Source organism: Erpetoichthys calabaricus, chromosome 1 (genome assembly GCF_900747795.2).
Source record: "Erpetoichthys calabaricus chromosome 1, fErpCal1.3, whole genome shotgun sequence".
NCBI classification, from domain to species: Eukaryota; Metazoa; Chordata; class Cladistia; order Polypteriformes; family Polypteridae; genus Erpetoichthys; species Erpetoichthys calabaricus.
The window spans coordinates 203128494-203155090 of record NC_041394.2 but is presented as its reverse complement, the minus strand read 5'-3'; the positions used below and the strand labels follow the sequence as shown (position 1 = coordinate 203155090).

Below are 26597 nucleotides of genomic sequence, written 5' to 3'. Positions count from 1 at the left end.
TGTTCGGATTCAGCGGGTTGGAAAATGGATGGATGGATAAACAGTCCAGAAACAAGCAACTCACACTGTTTCAGTAACACAATGAGACATTAAGATCAAGCAAGCAGATACTGTAAATGTAAATTAAGTACTTATAAAAGCAATTTTTCTTCATGGTTGCTTATCTTGTAACCAAATGTGCCTTGTAACAAGGCGCTATATTGCGCTCGACCCGACACAAACTGACACCGAGGCACGTGTATAAAGTTTTATTTTTCTTCACCTGTGGGGCACGTCTTCCCTGTAATCCCCACAGGCACAACACAGTCCCAAAAAGCACAAAATCACCAGCATAAAACACTCGCTTCTGGCACCACCACTCCTCCCGTCAAGCTTCGTCCTCCTCCTCCCGACTCTGGCCACTGAGTGGTGGTTGTTGGCCCTTTTTAGAACCAACCTGGAAGTACTCCAGGTACTTGATCACCTGTTTCCAGTTGCACTTCCGGGTGGGGCTGAAGACTCGTCCAGCCGGGCTCAGGGACCCATGCAGCACCCCCTGGCGGCCACCTCAGATCCCAACAGGGCTGTGGAGAACTCCATCTCCCATGGAGCCCTGTGGGAAACTGAGGCACCACCTTCAGCACGGGAAGCTTCCGCCAAGTGTCCCAGGGGAGGTATTGAGCCACCCATGGCTGCATCGAAGGGGCCCGGCCGTCCACCACAGCCTGAACAATGTTTTGAACTTGACATTCTTATCTGAAATTTTACTGGCTATCATGAACGATAATGCTTATGTTATTGACTTAGTGTTACAGCCACAAAAACAAAAAAACAGTAAAGCGCACCCAATTTAGAGAATTCTGGAAGTTGATACCAGGCACCATATATAAGCTCATTGTTATGATTAGCAATCTTTATTAATTTTTTGTAGCTTTTCCTGAACAGATTTTCAATAAGTGTGTATCCAGTTAGGGGTTTTGAACTTCATGGATTATCCATGCAGGTGGTGCAAAAAATATTGAAAATATTAACCAACCTCATATTTTTTTTTTTTTTTTTTAATTTGATTTTATTTTTTTTTATAAGCGCCATAATTTTCAGAATGAATGCATCATCTGGTATCATAGCAGTCTTTCACAGATAGTTAATATGTAGTGCATGGTGTCACCGTAAAGAGTGTATAAAGAGCAATGCTTGCCTTATTTTCTGTATCCAAGTACAGTATTGGGTGAAAACAGTATTGGTATACCAATCTAATCATTGTTAAAAGACCTCCCTCGAATTGCTTTCTTTCTTTTGACCTTTGATTTTTTCCTTTGTTTTAAACTTGACAATTGATTGGCTTACATTCTTTAGTTATGGCTCCAAAAATTCCTGACAACATTCAGATCTCCTTGTCTCCTTCATAAAAATAACATGTATTGTTCTGAGTTCCATGGTCAACTTTTCTTTCAGTGCATTTCTTTTTTCCTAATACTATAGATGTTGTGGAGCAGCAGCACATAATGGTCAAAGGGGGTGAATAGGCCTAGAATTTACAAAACTGTGACCATTATTCTCTAGTCTGCCTAGAAACAGGCCTCACCCAGGTAGCCTGGCCCCAAAATCAAAAGGAAGGTCTAAAGAAAGGCTCAGGCTAAAATGTTTAAAAATACTTTTAAATGTCCTACATACACAAAAATTGTCCTTCACTGGAGAGGGTCACTATAATCCTCTGGTTTGAGATGACAAGAATCTTTATACCTTACAAATGTACTTGTATAAACAAAAAGAAGAACCAAAAATTGCAAACAGAAATGATGGCAAAAAATAAAGCAAAACGGTGTGCTTAAAGGGGCAACCTAAACCAAAAAAATCCAAATCTGAAAACTAAGAACAAAATCCAATAAATGAAAAATCCACAGTAACCAAAAATCTTCAGTGAATCTCTGAGCAACCTTCACCTCAACTTCAATTATAAATGGGTTCCTCGTCCTAGCTGTAATGGTGGCCCCATCTCTTACTATTCCACCTACAGAACATAAGTAAACAGCATAAATTCATATTACATAAATACTAAACAATAAATAAACATCACAATATTAACACAAAGTACATAAAAACAGAAATCCCATGAAAAAAACTAAATTAAAAACAACGTAAATAACAAAAAACAGACAATTATTATTAGGAGTAGGGGTATGTCTAACATTACCATACGTCCCGTTTTGAACGGGACCATCCCGTTTTTAGGTAGCCTATCCCGTTGTCCCCAAGCACAGCTTCGGGACGCCAAAATGTCCCATTTTCAGAAAGAGAGCAACCCACTGTAACAATTTCAAAAAAAGTTGCAAAAAATCCGACATTAGGGCGGCAATGACGGCATGCGCAATACATCTCACACACATGCAAGTTGGTCAGAAGCCTGCTACCTCGCTCGCTCCTCAGTTGCCAGTACGCGTAGACAGCTTGCGCATCTTTCTTGACGATTGTTTTTTTATCGACGTGTGTTATTGTAGTCAATTTAAATTTCTTGTATGTGAACCCTTCATTTTAACAATGCCTTAACGCAAGTGCACTTTTAATGTTAACTTACAAACTAAGTACCCATTTATAAAGCAAAGAAGTACTCCATCGTACGTCAGATGTGAAAAGTGTCGTATAGAATTTAGCGTAGCCCATGGAAGTGCTAGTGACATTGAGCAACATTTAAGATCAGAAAAACATAAAAATTCCGATATTGCTGCCGCTTCGAGTTCTTCGATGCTTAATTTTTTTAAGAAAGGGATTCAACAACTTTGAAAGATCTGGAAGTTGCTGCAACGGAAGGCGCCTGGGCTTATGCAAGAGAACCACAATTTTTGCTCAAACGATTGTGCTTCTAAGTTAAACATGTTTTGAACAGAAATTTAGATGTGCTCGTACGAAAACAGAAGCTATTGTTGTAAATGTGTTAGCGCCAGTAGTAATAGGTGAATTAAAAGATCGCCTCAGCGAATGCAACTGTGTTACTATATTAACTGATGCTTCAAACCACGGGTCCAAGAAAATATTCCCTGTTTTAGTTCGCTTCTTTTTACCATACAAAGACACACAAGTCAAACTTTTAGAATTTCAAGACCAACTGGGCGAAACATCAGATGTTATTGTCAATTATCTAATGAAAGTATTGATAGAAAATAATTTGACTTCAAAAATCGTGGCATTTTGTGGAGATACTAACTGCAATTTTGGCGGATTGAAAAGATGAGGCGTCAACAATGTTTATCCATCCATTTTCCAACCCGCTGAATCTGAACACAGGGTCACGGGGGTCTGCTGGAGCCAATCCCAGCCAACACAGGGCACAAGGCAGGAACCAATCCTGGGCAGGGTGCCAACCCACTGCAGGACACACACAAACACACCCACACACCAAGCACACACTAGGGCCAATTTAGAATCGCCAAACCACCTAACCTGCATGTCTTTGGACTGTGGGAGGAAACCGGAGCGCCCGAAGGAAACCCACGCAGACACGGGGAGAACATGCAAACTCCACACAGGGAGGGCCCGGGAAGCGAACCCAGGTCCCCAGGTCTCCCAACTGCGAGGCAGCAGCGCTACCCACTGCGCCGCCCGTCAACAATGTTTATGCAAAACTAAATTTATCTCTCGGAAGAACATTGATAGGAATCGGATGTGGAGCTCACGTAATTCATAACGCGATTAAAACTGCTGCAGATTGTCTACGGCTTTTTTTTATGCATTCAGTCAGCAACATTCCAACAAGCTGTGTTAAAGATCGAGGGTCAGAGTATTTCTGCAATTGAAGCCATGAAGGAAATAAATCAACTTAAAGACAATTTGGCCTTGAAACAAAGTACTCTGTTTCTTCCCCACTCCATTCGTAATTTAATGGCAAAATTGCAAGAAAATGGCTGCAGTGGTATTGACGAAGAATATATGAAAACTACAGCTGCTGAGTTCTATAAAATAAGCAAAGAATATTTGGAGCAGTGGACTTTGTTCTGTAAAGAATTAGAAATATTTGAATGGGTGAATTTAATCAAAATACCTATGTGGGAAGAAATTAAAAGTGTAATTGATGTATAGATTGAAAAGGGACTTATTAATTGTAACCAAGATACAGAAGTATTTGATGAGTATTCACATATTTCTAACTACATTACACTGCAAAAAGTGACAGAATGGATCACTGGGAAGGTTTCAATCAAAAGTCGTTGGGTGGAATTGTTCAAACACTTTCACACCAATAATTTAAATCATATGAACTTTCGTATAATTATCGAATATATTTTATGTCTGCCCGGCACTAATGCACCCGTAGAAAGGGTATTTTCTCTTATGAATAAGTTGTGGACGAGCGAAAAAGCACAGTTGGAAGTTGCAGTTCTTAAAGCAATGTTAATTACCAAAGTAAATTTTAAGAAATTCTGACAAGAATTTCATTCTTATTTGAAATCAACACAAATATACTTAAGCAAATTTGTTCTTCAGAAAAATATAAGACCACATAAATTATTTATTTTCACATGTTCATTCCTGTTCTTTTCATTAATAAATAAAAACTATGAAGAAATATGCGTTTTCTTGAATACACATACTGTTACCTAAAATTAGTAGATGTCCCATTTTGAGGAAAAAAATAAATGGACATGTTAGGTATGCCACAAATATCAGTCATGTGTCAGAACATTCAACACATGAACAGAGCAAAGCATCTTAAAACACATGACTGTAATATCCCACAGCATTAACTTGCAGAAGCCTGTAGAAAAAGCAGATAGCCCTGCTGTCACCTTACGTAGGCCTCACATGGGGATCATTGAAATTAATTTCTATTACTTTTTAGACAGTGGTTAATCAGGCAGGCAATATTGGCTCACTCTATTCCAAACTCAGAATGGCCTCCTTGTCTGATCTATTTAGTCTTTATCTAGTCTACCTGAAGCCAAATGTATAATATATTCATCTGGAAACAACCATGAGTGAATTTTGCTTAAAACTGGGTGGAAACAATTACATGTCTAACTGAGTGCCACATTTCTAACCCTATCTAATGCCTCATTAAAGTGGCACTCAAAGTAGGCATGGTGATTTTGAACTGCAAAGATCAGAGGTGCTCTTGCTATCTTGGTCCAACAGAGAGCAAGCTTTTGTTTGCGATGAACCACCTACATTTGAAAAATTTTCTAAAAATCTCTTTTAGACATACAGATGGCAAGATGTAATGTGATGTGTGAAGAAGGGGCCTTAGCTGCATTGAAAGCTTGCATATTGTAATCTGTTCAGTTGGCCAATAAAAGGTGTCATTTTGCTTGACTTCTCTTTGCATCCATAATGGCTACTACTAAATGACTGATGAAATCCAGTCCATCCAGTGGAGTGACTTCCCACAGTACCAGTGCTAGTCTTTTCCCTTTCTGTCCAGATGCTGGTCTCTCTTCTTCCTGTGATTTCAGTGTTTGCTTGACTTTGTTGTGTGGTGGGTGTGGAAACGAGCTACCAACACATGCTCCCAACCTCCTCCTTGACTCTGTTCTTTGAACTCAAAACGTTCTTGACTATTAGGTGCCTTGAGTGTCATTCAAGCCCGTAAATAACTTCCGAGCTCTGATAGCAGCCCTAGATTTTCTCCAGGCTAGATATCTTATTAGAGAAACTTGGCATCCTTTTGTGCCTGCCCATTGAAACCACAGTCAGCAAGAAAACTTCATAGACAAGTACTCAATTAGAAGGACAGCATTGTCTTAATGTTCACTGTAGAAACCATATGTCATTTAACAATCAAAAGGTATCTGAAGTTTCCTCCCTGACCTCATTCTCTTTACAGCCAAAAGCCTTGACATGTTATCAACTGTTCGGTCCCCAGTCCTCTAGCATCGCAGAAGAGTATTACATACTTCTGTCTAGAACAGGGGTAGGCAACGTCGGTCCTGGAGTGCCACAGTATGTGCAGGTTTTTGTTCCAACCCAGTTCCTTAACGAGAACTCAATTATTGCTGATGAAGCACATATTGCTTAAGTGACATTTTAATGCTTCATTTTAGTGGTCTCACTTGTTAAGGTTCTCCAACCTTAATTGCTTATTTCAATCTTAAACTGCTGCATTCAGTGTTTTAATTGCTCCTTATTAGCAATAAGATGTAAAAGACAAAGCAGCCAGCAGTTCTCCAGCTAGCTTTTTTCCAATTACATCTGTGTGTGTTCATCATGCACGGTTTGATTTAATAAAACACTTAATAGAAAAATGTGACAGACTGAAAATGATCTGTTTTAGGCTTCAAATCATTTGGATGATATCCTTGGAAAGGAAAAAAATCTATAATATAAAAGCCTTACATTGCACAGACTAACAAGCCATAAAATTAAATAAGGTCTGAGATTGGCAATGATTGGTTTCTAATTAAGCAATTGGGTTGAATGAAAACCTGTAGCCACTGCGGCTCACCAGGACCGACATTGCCTACCCCTGTTTGACATCTTATTGCTAATAAGGAGCAATTAAAATACTGAATGCAGCAGTTTAAGATTGAAATAAGCAATTAAGGTTGGAGAACCTTAACAAGCGAGACCACTAAAATGAAGCATTAAAATGTCACTTAAGCAATATGTGCTTCATCAGCAATAATTGAGTTCTTGTTAAGGAACTGGGTTGGAACAAAAACCTGCACATACTGTGGCACTCCAGGACCGACGTTGCCTACCCCTGGTCTAGAACATCTTTATCTCATTCATATACAAAGACTAGACATAGATCCCCCTAGTGGCACCTTACTTTAGCATATGCGAGACCTTTACTGTTACCAGTTGCTGTCTCTTGCTATCATTAGGGAAGCAGCTTTTTTATTAACATATTTATTTATCGTAATGTAGTAATTTCTGCAATGTTCTCCTTATTTCTTGTTTGCTTCCTTTCTCTTGTCCACTCTTCTCAATCCCCACATTCATATGCTTAAATAACAATTCTCTTGTTTAACAAAAATTTTGTTAATTGCCTTAATCTGTTCTTCGGATCTGTTGAAATAACTGAATTTAAATAAACTAACTGCTTCGCCTGTTTGATTTTCCCTCCTTCCACTACAATACTCTCTAGATGTCTGCTTTCGTTATACTGATCTACATGTCAAACTTCATATTAGTAGCACTGTGTACATGAGCCTACCATTAGAATTAATTTTAGTGTGTAACATGAGGAAACTGTTATGTCCATTACATCTTTTGTCTCCACCTGTATCACCATTTTCATTTCAGAATTCATCACTAAGAAGGGGTATGCACAACAGCTATTTTCCTACATCCTGATAGTCACTTCTGTTGCTTTTAAAACATATATGTTTTTGTTATTTGTAAATGCTGACTAGGCCACCTTATCCCTAGGGAACGCCATTCAACACATACTGGGAAAATTCCAAAAGCTCCCAGCATAACTGAAAGATATAATTCTTGCAGCGTGCCCTGTGTCTGCCCCTCAGTCTGGCTACAACTTCTTCACCTTCCAGGGGATGTGCCAGGAAAGCATTCTAACTAAATATACAAAACAATTCAATTGAATTCCCTCGATCTAGAGAAATGGCGGATATACTGTGAGGTCCATCAATTCATTCACTTTACTTTAGTGCTCATTCTTTTGTTTCATTAAAAGCTTCACATGAGGACTTAACTCTAGCTTTTGAGTGACCACCTCCACAAAACTTCTGTTACTGTACTAATTGATTGGTCAATCTCACATTCTGACTTGGCCAGTCCTGCACCTATTTTGTCCAATTTCGAGAGAGGTAAGGGATGTGAACTCAACAGTAAAAGAAAGCCCAAGATGTCCTTTCCATCACAGTCCAGTATATTATCTTCAAAACTGCAGCCATTGCACCCACATGTGAGCCTCATGATCTTTGCTAGTAAAATATACACTTAAGGTGTTTAGGTACAGGTTTAGGTTTAGGGCAGCTGCTCTCCACTTACCTAAAGAAGCAAGCTACTCTTGTCTGGGAGAGGACCATAGTACTACGCAGATAGATAATACTGTAGAGTACATGGTCGTAAGCTTTTTTAAAATTAACATATCTCACCAGGAACAGGGATCTCAGGACATACTCTTTCGGCCAGGTCTGAGTTGTTCTCTCTACATGGGCTTACCACCCACAAAGTCAAGGGTAAGAGTCAGGTCCAATGCTAATAGAGTAACAGACTAGAGTAGGATAGATTCCAATCAACATCCTGATGAAATCTGCATATTTTGACTTTTCTCTGTGTACCTCAGTTTACATATCACAAGAAACTGCACATTAGGTTAATTGCTGATTCAGAATTGGTATGAATATTGTTATTATTGGTTTCTCATAGCAATACTATGCTGATGATGCACGGCTATGCTTGTCATTCCCTCCAGAGGACCACATGGTATCAGTTGGAGTCTTTGCATGTCTTACTGATATCACATCCTGGATGAAGGAACACCATCTCCTGCCCAGCCTGACAAAAACGGACCTCTTTGCTATCCCAGCTTGTCTGTCAATTCACCGCCCAATCTCTGTTTAGCGCAGCTCACTATCGCTAACACCCCACCAATTCAGTATAGCCTTGGGGTGGTCAGCTGTTCTTTATTGACCATGTTGCAGATGACTCTAGATCTTGCACATTCGCTGCATACAAAATGCAGAAGATCAGGCCATATTTGATAGAGTATGCAGTACAACTCCTGGTCTAGTCTTTGGTCACATCTTGACTACTAGAACTATCTGCTGGCAGGAGTTTTTAGCATGTGTTATCAAGCCGCTGCTGACAATTCAAAATGCAGTGGAACGTCTGGTGTACAAACAGTTAAGGACACATGTCACTCCTTTTTTCAGATAACTACTTTGGATTTCTTTTTTTTACTTTGATACTTGGCTGGGGAGTAATAAACTGATCAGTGCCTGCATATAGGGAGACACGTGTGAGGGTCCTATGCTCCTTCTCACCCATTCAAGTCTGCTAGTGAACAGCATCTGGCGATATCACCTCTACAAGGTATCAAATCTCAATCCAAATTCTTTACATGTGTAGTTTCTAACTATTAGAACAGGCTGTCCACCTCTGTCTGAACTGCTAACTTACTTTGAACTTCTGCCTACTTAATAATGACTTTGATAGGTTCACTTAACTAAGAAACTGTGACCAGCTTACACTTTGTTTTGACTCTTATGACAATCAATTTTGTAACATTGTCCTGTAACACTTATTCCCAAACAGTCCATGAGACTGATGTTTACTCAATACTCTTTTGTATGTCACTTTGGATAAAAGCATCTGCTAACTGAATAAATGTGTGTTTAACCAGTTGATTCAGAACTGTTTTTGCCTTAAACGTGAGGCTGTCAGTATAGGCTTTGGCTCCCTGAAAAGATGAAATGGAAATTGTTGGTTTAGAAAATGTGTGGATGTACACAGGTGGGTAGAAGAAATACAGGCTGCATTTTCTTTTAATTAAAATTAATTCATGTATGTAGTTAATTTTCTCTTAATTTTAATTAAGCTGCTGGCTACAGCTGGAAGTACCTCAAAGCTTGGATGCAGATAGAGATTTGAATTTCAGTGCATTTGTGTGTAGCATTTAGATAAGGACTTGGCTATAATGAAATATTACTGATGTCTCTGCAAAACAGAGGGAGATTTATGAGTGGCAGAAATACTTTTTTAATGGAGATATTCCCATCTTTTATTTGTACACTGACTTACAGTATCTGTTGCACTATTGTCTGTCTTGTGTCATTTGTGTTATGTATTTATTCGTTTTCCTATCTTGTTTACTCTAAATGTGGAGTCATGGGCTAGATAGAGCCTGTTCTGGTTATATTGGCCACACACAGATACCATGATAAATCACTAGTCCTTTACCATGCATGCTCACTGACAATGCCACACATGTTCATACATGTCAAGTGTAGACTAACTAATCTATCCTAACCCTGCTTATGTTTATATGCTGTATATACTGTGTAAAATACAGTCATGGGGCAGGTCCCATCAGACCATTTAGATCCAATATGGATTCAGAGACATAGGTTGAGATTTTCATACTGAAGCACACACTTATCAGCACTGTAAAGGCCAAGCTTGCCTTGACAGTTGGAAATTCCTCATATTACTAAGGTGCAACTAGACACCTAATCTCACCTCACAGTGTGTTTTTCCTTCACTGTGTTCTGTGTGCTTCCAACTGGGGGATCTACCATTCCTTTCTTCCTGAGAGCTGTCCTTCTAACTTTGGGCTCCTGCAACTCTGTTAGGAGGATGCCCCTCCATCCGACTTTACTTCAAAGCTTCTGTACAGGATCACTTCTGGGGTGAAAGCAAAATGTTTAAGTAATATTCTCACCAGTTCACAATACTCTCTGTTGAGCTGTGGTTAACCAGCAATCTCACAACCAAGATTTTTTTTATTAAAGGAACAGTATGGCCTCCTATTATTTCCTTCAGGAACCTCTGCTACTGCCCATTATTTTGGTAGACATAGGTGGAACTCCCTGAAATTCCCCAACTTGCCTCCCAGGTGGCTTTGTGCTGCCAGTCCCCAAGGATAGGGGTCAAACACCCAGATGGGACTATTTTTTGAATGTTGACAGGCCCATCATGCCTTGAGATCCAGAGTGTGACCTGTTTTATGAGAGGCTTCCCTATGTTGTGGACTACAAATCTACCTGTTTGGTTCCGGCTTAGGTTTAAGGTCTATTGTGTGTCACTCCATGATATAATGCAATTTCATATAATTTTTGCAAGCCAATTCAATATTGCAGGAGGGGTCAGAAATTATCCTGACACACATACGACCACACACCAGCTCACTCACATGGGACCAGTTTAGAATCATCAGTTAAACAACATACATGTCTCTGAAATGCAGGAGGAGGAGTGGAGTGAGTGGAGAAATAGTGAGAACATGCTCATACCAATGGATGACCAGCCATGTAATTTGAAGTCAGATGCTGGATCCATAAGGTAGCAGACCCAACTACTTCTGTGCTGTGTGGCCATATGCTAGATATATATGTACAGTTAACATGTGTATGAATATGTGTTTGTGTGTTTCTGGTAATATTACTGAATATATATGTGTCTAGTAATATTATTGAAAATAAACCACATGGGGAGATATACGTAAGTAAACAGTAATAATAAACTGAAGAAAATAAAAACGAGTATATGCTGTATCGGAACTATTTCCCTGGCTGTCTGCTGGCCTTGCTCACCTCTTTCCCTTTCTCATGATTTAGGGATTCTTGCTTAGATCCTATTCCTTTAGTTTCAGCCTAGTCTTCAGTTGCTTTTTACTGTGCAGCAAGGTTCCTTTCCTCTGAATCAGCAGTTTGGCAGAAGAGTATTAATATCAGCCTTGAATGGGCAACCAAGTCCCAGCACCCCAAACTAGTGACTCTGTCAACTGTGAAATGGGGTTTTATGACTCCTTGTCAACTATTCCTGGGTTTACTTTATCTCTTAGTCGAGAGATAGATATTGCTGTCACCTACCCTCTAGCCTCTTGTCTGTACTGGTGCTTCTATGCCGTTCTGAGACATGCCAAGACAGACTGTTTATAGCTGGTTACTTCTTCATAATATATACAGTAGTGTGGTAAACAGTAGGGCTTTAGGGGGCCTTCAAACCTTGACTTGAAGTTATTTTGTAGAAATTACAGTAGGATTGGTTATCTTTGTTGGGATAAATTAGCCTGTTCTCATAAAAGGTTTCTAGTGTTCCAATACTGTATATGGTATAGTGAAGAAACTGCATTATTATGTCAACATTAAAAACATTTTTTCCCCTCATTATATTTTTCTTTTTATTATCTTTTTAACAACCACAGATTTGTCTTTTAACAAACTTTGCTTTACAAAGTGCATCCTAAATTGGATAACAGATTCTGTATCATAGCAACAGTGTGAATATCAATATCTTTCTGCATGCTTTTAATTTACTATGAACTATGCTGATATGATTCAAAGCCATTTCAGAGTTGCTGGGAGTCGTTTATTTTTCCATCTGTAATGTTAAAGACCACAACATTTGTGAAGCATTAAATTAGAATAACAAAGTACTTCTATCAAACGTGGATAGTTGTGATGCTGAAAGTTTTCTGGAAAAATTGCTGAGTGATGCCATGCAGACTTCAAGTCATGAGAAACAGTCATGAAATTTTAGTCTGATGTACAGTATGTAATGCAAAATAGCATTGGTTTACTGCAGCTTCCTATAAAAAAAAAGTCTTCTGAAGAAGCATATGGTTGGTCTAAATTAGCCATAAAATCTTAATTTAATGGTCACTTTCATATTTAATTGATACTTTTTAGTAGCTTACAGTAAAGGACTTTGCCAGTCAAATCAAAAACATCAGTATTTGAGCTTAGCTGTGTACACCAGATTCTCAAGAACCTCAGAAAAAATATAGGCTTATAAAACCATGGAACAGTTTGAATTGATATCCACTTACAAAGCTTTTCAGGATACAACAAACAGGCACCCTCTATTTCAAATAAGGTTTTTTTTAATTAAGTGGAAAGCAGTGTGGTGGAATAGTGTTTTGTATATGATCCTCACAGATCAAGAACCCTGGGTTCAAATCCTATGCTTAGTTATTGCCTGCTTATATTTCTGTCTCTCTCTCTCTTTCTGTTTCAATTAGCTTCCTACCAGATACTCCCATTGCCCTCACATTTTACAAAGATGTGCATATTAGCTTTACTCACAGTACTAAGTTAACCTCATGTGGGGAGTTTATGTTTAAGAATAGGCCTTAGTAACCTACTAAGGGCTGGTACCAGCCATGCACTTGAGGCTTCTGGGATAGGTAAAAAATCTACTAAACTGAATTTTAAATATGTGGTTTGGGGATGTAATATGTTGTTATATATAATACCTGTTTTAATTCTTTTTCAACCCCATGTCCAGCTGCCACTCACTGCATCCAATGGACAACGAATATTACGATGGCAATGAGTTTCTATCCACCATACCTGCAGATGCAGATAGAACTGAAGAGTTTGAGTACGAGGTAAGATTTTGTTTGTCTTGTCTATTTCAGTTGTCTGTTTCCAACAAGTAAAATCGCATGGCAATGACCTTTACAAACCTGCAATTTGACCCCTTATAATTGACTCTGTGAAGCAGCCTCAAGGAGAAATTTTCTGCAGGCTCTTTATTTTTTTTAAAATTGAACTTTTGAAGCTAGAGCTAAATATATCATTTTTGGATTGTTGTAATTGTAATTGTGTTTTCCATCGTAGAACTTAACTCGGCAGATTAAGCAGAATTCATCCAAATGTTATTTTCATCAACTGTTCTGTGAATAAAGCACAGTATTTTTCTTGAGGTCAGATTTTCTTTTTTATTGGTGAGTCTTTAGTATGTCACCATTACTGCTCAACAGATGTATGTTTCAGTGGGCATGAAGGTAATTATGCTGTTAGAATAATGCTTAACAACGTGTAATAAATTTTAAAGACCTCCAATAAATTGCTGATTTGCTTAAGATATAATGTTCAGCTTATTACACAGTCATAATTACGTGTTTATCCTTTACATAATAATCGTGGATAAAAGATGTCAAAGCAAATGTTGTTGCAATTTCAAGGAGAAGCGTTAAATATGATTTGTCAGGAGTTGTTAGTCATAAGCCTGAAGTAAGTGTTTCAACTGCCATGTTCATTTGTAGAATTGAAAAAAGAAGTGATGTCATATTCAAACTCCCTGAATCCAATTCAGGGTGACAGAGTCTATCCCAGCAGCAAAGTAAACACTTCTGGACAAGGAAGCATTAATCCATTTTACCTCCTGCTCATGAACACACCAATAAGGCCAGTTTCGAATGGCCAGTTAACCTAATCTGCATTTCTCTGGAAATTTGGGAATACTGGAGCACCTGGAGGAAAACCGCACAATTATGAGAATTTGCAAATTGGATATAGACAATGTCCCAATGTAGGATTCAAACTTGAGATCCTGGATCTATGTGGAGGCAAAACTACATCTGCACCCACCACCCATTAAAAAAAAAAAAAGCGTCAGACTAGCTGTAAAACACTGCATGTGTGTTTCATGAGTAAATTATATTTCCAGCAGTATCACAAGATTAACATTCTAAAAATTCTTCACAAGTACATGTTTGATAGAAATATGAAAAGTACTCAGATGAGCTGATGTGAATTCATTTATTGTCTGAAGCGCTGTCACTAAGAAAAGGAAATTGATCAACTTCTAACATGATTTGACAAGATGATGGTTACTGTACTTAATTAATCTGAAAGCACGCTTGTTCTTTAACAACACACATCTTACATAGCAGTATTTTAATAAACATTTGATCCAATTTGTAATGACAATACTGCTTCTGATGCTCAAAATGAGTGCCAGCAGTTAGTGTGTGTGCAGGCGTTGTGATGGAAAGGGTTGTCTGGAGAGTGAGTCAAATAGGTCAAAGACAGGCAAAGCATCTGAGAGAAGCCATAAATAACAGAACCCACATTAGTGAGAGAATAATCTCTCTAGAGAGCTGTACAGCAAAAGACTGGCTTTAGAGAGGTATAGCAGGTGACCTAGAAACATGCTCCCATGGAGTACTGATTTAAAGTGTATGGGGGCCAGCTGTCATCCCTTTTCCCTTCTGGGTACAGCAATTGCACCCAAAGATGAGGTACTGCTATCCTGCTGCCAGTTCAATATGGCAGACAGCCAAAGAGAGTTACTGAGTGCATTCATTTTCAAATGGTATGCAAAACATGCATCAGACCAGCTATGGACATGTCCAATAGGCTACACTGCATGGGAGCCTTAGGTCTTGCTAGGAAATAACTGGCATTAAGGTGAAAATAGAATTTGTATTGAGTTGGAGAACTGAACCCATAACACAGAAGGGCATTTTAAGATTTGTTAATTGGAGTTACTGTAGGTCTTTAAGGATGTTTTCCCTTTTGTTTAGTGTTTATGTTTACTGCCCTTTTTCAGTCTTTCTTTGTCTTTATAATAAAGGAGGTTTCCTCTGAAACACCTGGCCTTACTCCTCCTCTTTCTGGTCTGTTGCATGCACAATATATCAACCTTCCTTCTTTCCATCATATCAGCTAACTCTCTCCCTTTACCAGTCATACTTCCAACATTCAGAGTTCCTAATCTTGCTGCTCTCCTCCTGCTTCCAGACATGCCTTCCCCCCTCTTCTTCTTCTTCGGTCAATAGTAGCCCAGTTCCCCCCAGCACCCAGTGGGCTAACAGTACTGGTGGCTGCCTTGGCTGATCAGGTGTGGAAATCTGTATTGTTGTTTGCATATTGATCTGGCAAATTTACACCAGATACCCTTCATGACTTAACCATCCCCATTTATCTGGACTTGGGTCCTGCTCGAAGAAACACACATATATATACAAAAAGATACAAAAAATTTCTCAAAAGTTTACAGTTTTTACTGATATATTGACTGTGTCATGTATATACTGATTACAAGAACTTGGAAATGTTTAGTAAGATATTAGGCTGTATAGTAAAAGTTGTACTACATGCTTAAAGGAATACTTCACCCACAAATTATATTTTTTGTATGGTGCTTACTCCATACTTTTTGTAGTGATGACCGAGAAGCATTTTTAATTTAATGTTTTAATAGAGTGCAAAAATAAAAAAATGTTTATGATGGAATGGTTGTCTGTGGTGACCATTACTGGAGCATAGCAAACAGTATTAAAAATGTCCACTTGACCAATGAATGAGGGGGAGAGGCAGATATTCAATTCAAGAGCTCAGTTCTATGTAAATTGAGCTTGCTGTTTGTGCCCTACACTGATTTAGCCGAAGTCTTTATTTAACAATATTTTTGCAAAAAATGCATGTGTTTTACACGTTTTGACCATATGTCACCATCGATTGCACTTCTATCGTAAGCTTTTTTTTTTAATCTCTGTTTTCCATGAAAAAGTGAAATTAAAATTTCTTTCTTGGTCATCAGTATAAAACACATGGGGTAAGTAAGATATATAAAAAAGTCACTTTTAGGCAGGATATTCCTTTAACCTCTACAATGCACTAGTGAAATGCACCAGTGTTCTACAAAGGAAACATAGTTGAGCAAGTCACTGTGCAGAGAGTGCAACCAGTGTTGTTAAATGTAGTGTGTGAAAAAGCAAAAAAAAAAATAACAAGTGCATCTTCCAAAAGTGAGTCATCTTCCACGGCAAAATCTAAATCTAGAAACTGTAAAGCTTTATACATAGAGTTTGGATTTGTTCTGGCAAAGAAATATATGGACTTGATTATCCCAAATGCATTCTTTGCCAATACATTCTGTGAAGCAAATGCCTAAAGTTGTCTAATTTCATCCATCCATCCATCCTCTTCCGCTTATCCAAGGTCGGGTCATGGGGGCAGCAGCTTGAGCAGAGATGCCCAGACTTCCCTCTCCCCGGCCACTTCTTCTAGCTCTTCTGGGAGAATCCAAAGACGTTTGTTCCCAGGCCAGCCAGGAAACATAGTCCCTCCAGCGTGTCAATTGTCTAATTTGAAAAGACATTTACTGTAGAACAAAAACATCTAACCAATGTAATGAAACACACTGACTTCATACAAAGACCAACAGCGCTGCTAGCAAAATAAGCAAGTGCTTTCACACAGCAAGCAATGGTTTCAGAGAAGGCCCTTAAGACATCTTTTTTTGCCATAGTATTGCATTGCCTGTTCGAAGAATCCGCACACAATTGGTGAAGACCTTTTATTGCCAGTGGCTAAAACTTCTTTCAGGAATTGCTGGGAGAGGAAGCTGAAACTATTAATTTGTCAGATTACACTGTCTGTTGACTAATATCTGACATGGTTGAAGATGTAACAGACCAATTACTTGAACAGATAGAAGACAGCCCTGGGTTTGCATTGCAGTTAGTTGATAGCACAGATGTACTGCAGCTAACGTACCACAGCTACTGGAAATGGGAAATTTGTCAAGATTCTATTCTGGAAACAAACTAAGAAGATGACAACAAGTCATTTTTGAAGTTTTGGAAGTGTTGATGCAGGCAAATTCAGTTGACTAGTCTCATTGCGTACTGGCCTGTATGGATGACACTGCTGCCATGACAGGTAAGTGAAACGGAGTCTTTGCTTTAATAAAGGAAAAAGCTGCAGATGTCATTAATAAGCACTGCATGCCTGACTGTGAAGCACTTGCCACTTAAAGGATGAAGGACAAATTGCAACAAGTACTTTAAGATGTTGTTAAAGTTGTCAACATTATCAAAGCACATCCCCTCTAACAAAGACTGTTTCCCAAACTGTGCAGTGATAGTGATGCCAGTTTTGAAAGCCTTGTGCTGCATTGTGGTGGCTGTCTTGCGGAACAGTTTTTCAATGAATGTGTGAACTCTGCACAGAGCTGTGTGATTTCTGTCATCTAAGAACTTACTTTTGGACAGCCAGTCATGTGCTCTGAGGCTTACATACTTGTCTGATATTTTTCAATATTTAAATAGCCTGAATCAGAGCAGTCAGGGCCACAATAACAGTATACATAATTTTCATGATTAAGTTTGACCATTTGTACAAGAAATGGGACTTTGGGAGAGAAAGCTGAAGAAATGTTTCCACTTCTTCATCAGAAACATCATGTGTCACCGTATACAGCGTCCAACCTCTAGTATTGTCACATCTGACACATCTGAAGGAATACATCAGTGACTATTCATTATTTAAATTGGATAAGAAAAAAAAATTGAAATAGCAACTGATAGTGAGAATCTTGATTTGAAGTCACAAAAAGAATTAATTGAAAAGGACAATGAAGGATGTTTCAAAATCAGATTCTCTGCCATTCCCATGTCAGAATTTTAGAGCAATGTGTGAAACAAATACTAAGTTATGAGCAAAAACGCCATCCCGCTGTCTCTTACCCTTTGTAACAATAACAACATGCCTGTCTGACGCTGGTTTTTCCACAATGAAAGTAACAAAAAAAAAAAAAAAAAAACAGCATGTCTACATGTGGAGAATAACATGTGATTGTCACTAAGCTAGCTGCAAACCTGTGCAAGCACAAAAGTCTCCCTGTGCCTATTGTGAGTTTTACTTTTTTAGTGTGGGAAGTTGTACGTCTTTGTCGGCATGGTAAAATATGTTTGATTGATTTGTATAACAAGTACTGTTTTTATGTAGATTCATTACATTGCCTTAAACAGGTAGTCTACAATGCAGTTTATTATAGTTTTATAAGACATATACCATATGTCATTTCTTGGATAAGATAGGCATGGGGATCTTCAGTAAGAGGAAAGTCTGTGAGGGGGGCTTGAAAAAGGTTGGGAGCCCCTGGTTTATATTGTGTAATTGTGCGTTTTTTGTGCATAATCATTTTTTATTGATGAGTCAAAAATTCTTGTAAAGTTACATTTATGATAGTAATTCAATGGAAGTTTTTTTGTTGTTGTTGTTTTTATTAAATAGATATTTTACTATATAAAGGAAGTTCTGTGTTCTGTAAAAGCTTATTTCAGAAAAAAAAAATAAAGCACTCTTTAATGAGGAATCGCGCCCAGTGAGGTGGAAGAGGTTGATACTCCATTGTCTCTCTAATTTTTCTTTGCTGTGTAATTGCTTAGTTAGGCAGTTTTGTGTGTTCATCCTTATGTCCTTTTTGTCTTTATTACCAGCAAAGTTCTGGAAAACCTGTCTAATTATTTCTGTGTTCCTAATCAATTTGGCGAGTTTACTTTTAGTTATTATAAATGACCTCACAATGTAATGCATTAAATTTGAAGTTATTAAATGAAAATTTTAAACATTATAGATGTCTAAAGTGACAAATAACTACCAATTAAATTTAAGCTGATTGATTTGCCACAGACAAAAAAATAACTAAAAAGATATCAGAGATGTCATGCCTCAAGCACAATAGTACTTTTTAAAGTTAAACATAGTAAATTAACTTTTTATTAAAAATACATTAAATAACTCCATAGAAAAAGAAAGAAGCCCTACGGGGCCACTCATATTATGCTGTTTGACACATTAAAGCAGCAAGAGACAAAGGAAGTGGACCACCTCATAGCTGTAGTATTAGAAAACCTTTCATACACATTTTTCTGCTTATTTTGGGGTTTTCACACATATGAAATCCAATTCTGGCATTATTTTCATGTTATGTCTTGAAATGTAAAGGTTCATTTTCATTAACCATTTGGTTTAATTTATGCAGCACTGTTTTAATGATCACGTCACCTCAATCATTGTGTCTATGATGAAACGGTCATTACGCTGTAAATATGCCATCGTTCACATTATTTGCACGGATAAAACAACTTCAGAATTATCTTTCTGAAGTATCTTTCAGTTTACTTACTTCCCAAGCATGTCCTAGTGTTCAGAGTTTGTTTTTGGTTTCACTTTGCTTTTGACTCTTACATACCGTTTTGTCCTTTTGCTCATGGTAGTCCCATATTAGTTTTGATATCACAGTGATGCTTGCTTTGCCTGATCATGTCTTTTTTCTTGTTATCACCTCTCATTATTTTTCAGTACTCACAATCCTTTGAGCAGTTCTGCATGTCCATAACAATGGTGTTACAATTTAGGGGTTTTTGATGATGCTGTGTCTGTTTTAGTATTTATTTCATTTTGAGCTTATCATCCTTCTAGATAGTATTTTCACTCCACAATCTTGGAGTTTGCTCATGTTTACAGATGCTATCGTTTTGTGGGTTTCTTGATGGCTAAATCCATATTGTTCAAAACGGGACTGTTGTTTCCATTTGACTCATGGAGAATTTCCTATTCAAGATGACAATATGCTACTAGTAGTTTCTGAGTCTCTGGATTTTCTCAAAATCTTTGGTGTATTAGTATAGTGGTTTGAAATTTGTTCCTTTATATTTTGAGTTAAATAGAGTCACAGCAGAGGTTTTCTCTCTGTCCAACTCCCCTATGAGCTGCCAGCCCACTTAACAGTCCTTTTTGCAGATTCCAAGGTGACCTCAACTTTCTCAGTCATGCACCTTGTTCCTTGAATTTTTGGCTTGCTATTTATCACTTGGCAAACAGCAACATGAGACTTAAACTGTTAATCACAAACTGTAAAATTTGGTGATATTACTGACAGTGTCACTGACAGTGGTGCACTATAAAGAATGAGAAACAGAATTGTAATATGGTCTTTCTTAACAGGAGGTGCTGGACTGGTTGTTCTCAGTTTGAGAGCTGTATTTTTCACCTGAAGTTAATTAAATAGTGAGTGATCATGTAGCCAACAAACATCACAAACACATGATGTGTTGGTCAGAGCTTCTCTATTTTGAATAGAGCTGATAATTAAACATAGTGCAACAATATATAGCTAGTATAGTACACCATGTAATATCCGCAGAAGGAGCAATGAGAAATAAGTCACATCTAATCTATGGAACAAACAAATAATCTTTTTAGAATGTTGATATTTATAAGGAACTATCCTGGAACATATGTGATATATAATCTCCCTTTCTACAGGTTTACTTAAAGTGCCTATGAAAACCACTCACTCCATAGGGTATATGTCTATGTTTTATTATGTTAAAATGTAGTGTTTTCTTCAATTATTTAAGTGATGTATTATTTCACTCATCAACAAAACATTGTATAAGTTTAAGATGAAAACATTGCATAGATCCTTCCCATTTTTTATGAATATAAAGCTCAAAGTGACTAATTCAGTAAGTATCCGCACCCCTTTCTGTAACACAATTCAGTATGCTGTGGTTACAGCAGTTGTGTCTATAAGACACGTGAGTAGTTGGCTATAGTCCAATAGTGTGAAATTCAAGTATTTCAAATAACTTCATGTTAAGAAACTGATAGTGTAGCTCCTAAGAAAACAGGTACATTTAAAGCAGATATGGGATATCTGAAAAGCACCAATAAAGAATGGTAATTAAATTATAACAAAGCACAGATAATCCTCCAAAGTAAAATATATAGTCCATTATAAACAAATACTGTTTATGGAAAAACCATAAACCTATGTAGAGGAGGGTATTCTGTGTTTGCACAGTTCACTGTTCAGGTAGACTATCAAGGAGCTTCAGCAAATGCAGATGAAGTGTTGTACATAGTAGATGATTATGAAAACCGTTTCTAGTTTGAGTTGAGACTGATTGCTGTATCAGACAAGTAAATAGGAATTTGACAAGTAAATAGGAATTTATGTGAAGGAGAAATTGTAAAAGGAAAAAAACCTGTTGTCACCGATTACTTCAACAATACAACCCTGGTTAACAGTTATCTGGACAGTACACACACGGGATAGTCTGAAAAGTCTTAATTGTGTAAAAGGAAAAGCAAATATGCATCTATTCATTTTTTAAACCATTTCTCCCATTACAGGTCAGTGGTTAGCATGGAATGGTTGTGTGCACAAGCATAGTAGCAACATAGTAGCTACAGTTTTGAGTCACCAGTACCAAGGATTATGGATTAGAGTTGTGGGAAAGAATTACAATACTCAGAAAAGATACATATGGGCACAGAGAAGATTAGTGCAATTATTTACTGCCTCTGTATTAATTTGTTTGTGTCCTAATGATAAGGTATGTTTTGCTGGACTGAAGTGTTGTGAATAGGTGATCTTTGATATATTTAAATGACCTCAGTAGTTGCAAGGGCTACTGCATAGATTATCTAGAGATAATCACAGCGAGAGGTTTACTGAAGGTGCTCTGGATTATGACCTTGAGGAGTTGCCCTACTTAAATGAAAAGCATTTGAATTGAGCTTCTGTACCTGTATGTTTGTAGCTATAAGAAATCAAGTTGCTAAATAAATAAAATAAACTTATGTTCATTTTAACTAAAATCAGAAGCAGAATGCCGAGTCTGACAGGCTCAGTCTGATGAGCCACAGCCGCCTTTTTTCTGTCTATTTTTGCTTTTATTTTTTAATAAACTGCTCATTTGCTATCATGTAATAAAGGCATTTTGATTACAAAACAAGTAGTGTTCTGCCTGAGACATGACATATTCAATATCTCTTTAAGGCTTCATTTTTTTCTGTGGTAAATCAGTTAATTAGAATCTAATGGCTAATTAATTGTCACTTTTAATGTCCAGAAAGTCTACATGTCATTATGCCCTTTAATTTTAATACATTGTATTTCCAAGCCATTGAGAAACAGGCAGAGTGTGGCTTTTAATATGATGAAATACCATTAGTAAGAGTCGCTGTTCATTGCATTTCTGTTTTCTGAATACTAACAGCAAATTTGTTTAGAATCATCAATTCTTGAACCCACCCCACACCAACAAAATGACAAGATAACTTATATACATAATGGTAATATTTGCAGTCTCATTAACAATTTGTTCAACACATGTCCACGCTTAGTTCTTTTTCAAGTGATACTTTAGCAAAAATGATGGGTATCTTTAACATTTTTTGTTTCCATCATTTAAAGTTATTGATGATGATGGAAAGGCTGAAATACTTCTGTATGCCCCATTACATAAGGTGTTTTACTGGAAAGTCCTCTACTGAATTTAGAACCTGTTTCATAGAAACAGTTCAAAGTGTCTTTTACTATAAGAGTGAGGAGTTGCACTCAGTACCTTTGTGTCCAAAATTATCCTGTCATCATTGACTCTTCCCCACTTTGCACTTGTACTCTAAAACCTACATGTCTCAACAGACAAAATAATATCCAACTGTTAACTGAAACACTTAGTGTACAGCAGCAAGGGCAGTATATGCCAAATGAAATCTTTAATGTGTATTGTGAAGAAGAATCCAGACAGCTTCCAATAAAAGGACCTTGTCTCAGCAGTGCTATTCCCAGTTTATGAGTGGAATTAATCCCATATAATAAAACGTACTAGTATTATGACAGTAGTAAATGCATGCTCGCAGTAGACTTTAATCTCCACTAATCACACAATCATAGTCATTAATTTACTGTCAGCCTTGATCCAAATGCCCAAGGCAAGCCTCCTGCATGAAATAAAAGAGTGGTGACATAAAATTTAAAAGGAGGCATACATCTGGAAAATAGAACTAGCTGAAATAATAGAGGCAACTGAAATAAAATGACAGCAAAAAATCTGCCATTTAAATATATGTGTAAAGTATTTCAGCATATTGTCTTTATTATGTCTGTTCCCCTGTTGAAGAGAATGCTGTATGTCAGTAAATGCAAGATACTATTATGGAATAAAAGATGGCAGAAGGGTTAAATATTTATTAAGGCAAAATGATTTTGGTATGCACAATAGCAAATTGATAATTTCACTCTGTTTCTTTTTAAGAATGGACCTTATGTAGTTAGATATTTTTTTTTTGGTCTTAGTACTGCTTTCGTTGGAGTCATTTAAAGGGTGTATGTTGCATTTAACTACATGCAATGAAGAGTATACTCATAATGCAGTTTTGACTTTGTAGCTAATTCTGTTGAACAGATTCAGACATACAGTAATTCCTCCTAATGTAAGAAAAGCAGGTTGTGCAGCTTATCCCTGCGTGGAGTTTGCATGTTCTCCCCGTGTCTGCGTGGGTTTCCTCCGGGCGCTCCGGTTTCCTCCCACAGTCCAAAGACATGCAGGTTAGGTGGATTGGCGATTCTAAATTGGCCCTAGTGTGTGCTTGGTGTGTGGGTGTGTTTGTGTGTGTCCTGCGGTTGGTTGGCACCCTGCCCAGGATTGGTTCCCTGCCTTGTGCCCTGTGTTGGCTGGGATTGGCTCCAGCAGACCCCCGTGACCCTGTGTTCGGATTCAGCGGGTTGGATAATGGATGGAATGGATGGATCTAACCTAACTCAAATATTAGTTCCAAAAAAGCTGTGTCACTCATTGTGGAATAAATTTGCTTTCAAACATAAGAAAATAAATCTCCTGTATTTCCTCATAACAGATATTTTTAATAGTATTATTAAGTTGCATTAATGATTTTTTCAGTTTTAATAAGGCTCTCCCTTTGATTTGCTTCTGATAGCGGATATACTTTTTTAAGTCAGTTTAGGTAAGTCATAATCTTAAACACTGATAACTACATGGAACACTTCCAACTCTGATGTAATTTGAAGAGATGCAAAATGTAATCTGTATATATAAATGTTGCTTAGTTCAAACTTTATTTTTTATTAATGCATTCTGAATCTATCTTCACACAGTAGTGCCTCGTAGAAATAAATTGAATTAAATTTTGGAGTCATATGCCAAGATCCACCTCACACTGATATGTTTCTCATATAACATTGTGATGAGCTTTTTAATTGCTTTGGTGCTCTCTTGATGTGAATGTGCTTAGTCCTCTTGGGTACTTAGTATTTTTAAGACATACTGCAACCCTAAGTGTAAATTAAAGGCACTATATTAAATATTCATAACTGCAGTATGTTTTAAAATGAATACGACGTTATAGTAATCCGCATCAAACTCATATGGTCCAATGTTTTCTTTAGGTTACCATTCAACATTTGTATTGGTTTAGTCACATGTGTGTTGGTCTGAATGTTCAAGTTAATTTGCTTTTTTACTTTTTTTTCTTATAATTAGCCGACTAAATGTGGTTGCTGGTTTATTGCATCATCAATATGAATAAACTACAACTTCAGCCACTAAACTTGCTGCTTACTTTACTGTGTTTGTTCTTCACTTTAGCTTTCCTCTAAATCCATTGAACACACAATATGAAACTGTTGTCTGGGTTTACCCTAGTGCAGGGGTGGGCAAAGTCATACCTGGAGGGCCTCAGTGGCTGCAGGTTTTTGTTCCAACCCAATTTCTTAATAAGAAGCACTTATTGCTGTAAAAACAGCTTCTGCTTCATTTTAGTTAACTCCCTCATTAAGATTTTGAACCCTTATTGCTTATTTAAGTCTTAAACAGCTGCATTCTCGGTTTTTAATTGCTCCTTATTAGCAATCAGATGCAAATGACAAAAGAAACCAGCAGTTAACCATTTTGCTTGTTGCCCTTAACACCTATGTGTATTTATCGTGCACTATTTGGCTTAATTAAATACTTGGAAGGAAAGAGAAGAGAAAAAAGTGAAGGATTGAGAATTACCCATCCATTTTACACTTCAAAGTATTTGGATGATATCCTTAGAATGGAAAAAAAATCTAGGATATGAGAATGACTTGACATAGCAGAGTTAAAGCACTAACAAGCCATGAAATGCAATCATTGGCAAGGATTGTTTTCTAATTAAACAACTGGGTTGGAACAAAAACCCGCAGCCACTGCGGCCCTCCAGGAATGACTTTGCCCACCCCTGCCCTAGTGCCATTCCTATTAACACTTAACACCTTGGCCACCTATAGGTTCATTTTTGCTTTTTTCTCTAGTCGGGTTCATACTTTTACCTTACCATTATTGTAACCATTGTTTGATTTCTACTTGCCAATGTTGAGTGTTTGCTTTAAAATTTGTTTTGTTCTGCTGTGTTATTCAAACCGTACTCTCTCATGATCATCTCCCTTTAGATTGGCTTTTCTAATAGTTAGAGTATATCCATTCATCCGCCCATCTATTAGCAAACCCACTTAGTCCAATTCAAAGTGGTAAAACCTGGAGCCTATGCAAACACTATGGGGCACAAGGCAGGGATTAGCACTGATGAGGCACCATGCACACATGCACACACACCAATCAACATTTGAACTGTGGCCAATAATCATTGCCTCACTGCACCACCTTTATGTATCTTTATGTATAGGTGTTAAAATATTTTATTTTTATTAAGCTTGTGTAAAATCCTGGTGAGCTATAAAATAACCATAATGATGTCAGCTCTTTGTTCTCCTTGCTTTTTGGTTATGGAAACTATCTCAGTTAATGTGTGGTTGCCTCATAATTCTCTTTGCCTAGGTTCAATTCCATGGCTCACTCTATGACTGTATAAGATATGTTTCCTGTACAGTGGACAACCACCCCATCCTATTTTGTATCTGGAACTATGAGGGTTTCCTCTATCTTCTTGCTTCTCTCAAATGGAAGAAGCAGGTTCAGATAATTGATGGATGGTTGTATGCATATTTTACATATACATCACTTGATAAAAAGTGGACCCAGAACACATTGGAAAAACTTCCTACTTTTTTAGAATGTCTTTAAAAATGTAAAAAAGCAATTATATTTTCAATGATTAAGTAATAGTGAATGTCAATTTGCAATATTTTTAGTTTGAAAACAACCTTTTGTTCTTGTTTTCAATATCATAAGACACTATGTAAAATATGAAACAAGGTAATATTTTTGCATGTAAAAATCATACTTTTTTCATTCTGTCTATATACTGTGTACTGTATATATATATATATATATATATATATATATATATATATATATATATATATAGTTGAATCATAATTATATGCTCTATTGGCTCTAGTGTGTTGGTGTGTGTTTCTACCGTGTGGATAGACTGAAGTCCTGTCCTGGGATGGTTTCTGCCTTGCACCTAGTACTTGCTGGGATGAGATCCAAGACCCCCATGACCCATAATATACAGTTGTGCAAAATTAAGTGCCTCCTCCTTCACTTCTATTGTTTGTATTTCAGAACATAACAAATAGTTATCTAGGCCTCTCCAAATCTGACTTCAGATGAGAAACATTACATAGCAGATTTTATTTTGTTAGTACTTATTCAAAAAAAACAAATGTCCAAAATG

General features: G+C 37.3%; 1 protein-coding gene across 3 annotated transcripts in view; it reads left to right on the top strand.

Annotated features, from left to right (window-relative positions):
- Positions 1-26597, top strand: part of pdzrn4 (PDZ domain containing ring finger 4) — a 419600-nt gene that overhangs the window by 344980 nt on the left and 48023 nt on the right. For all 3 annotated transcript variants that reach the window (XM_051935720.1, XM_028810917.2, XM_028810930.2), the window contains one exon: positions 12886-12988. In XM_051935720.1, coding sequence (XP_051791680.1) covers positions 12886-12988 — 103 coding nt within the window. The remainder of the gene's footprint in view (positions 1-12885; positions 12989-26597) is intronic.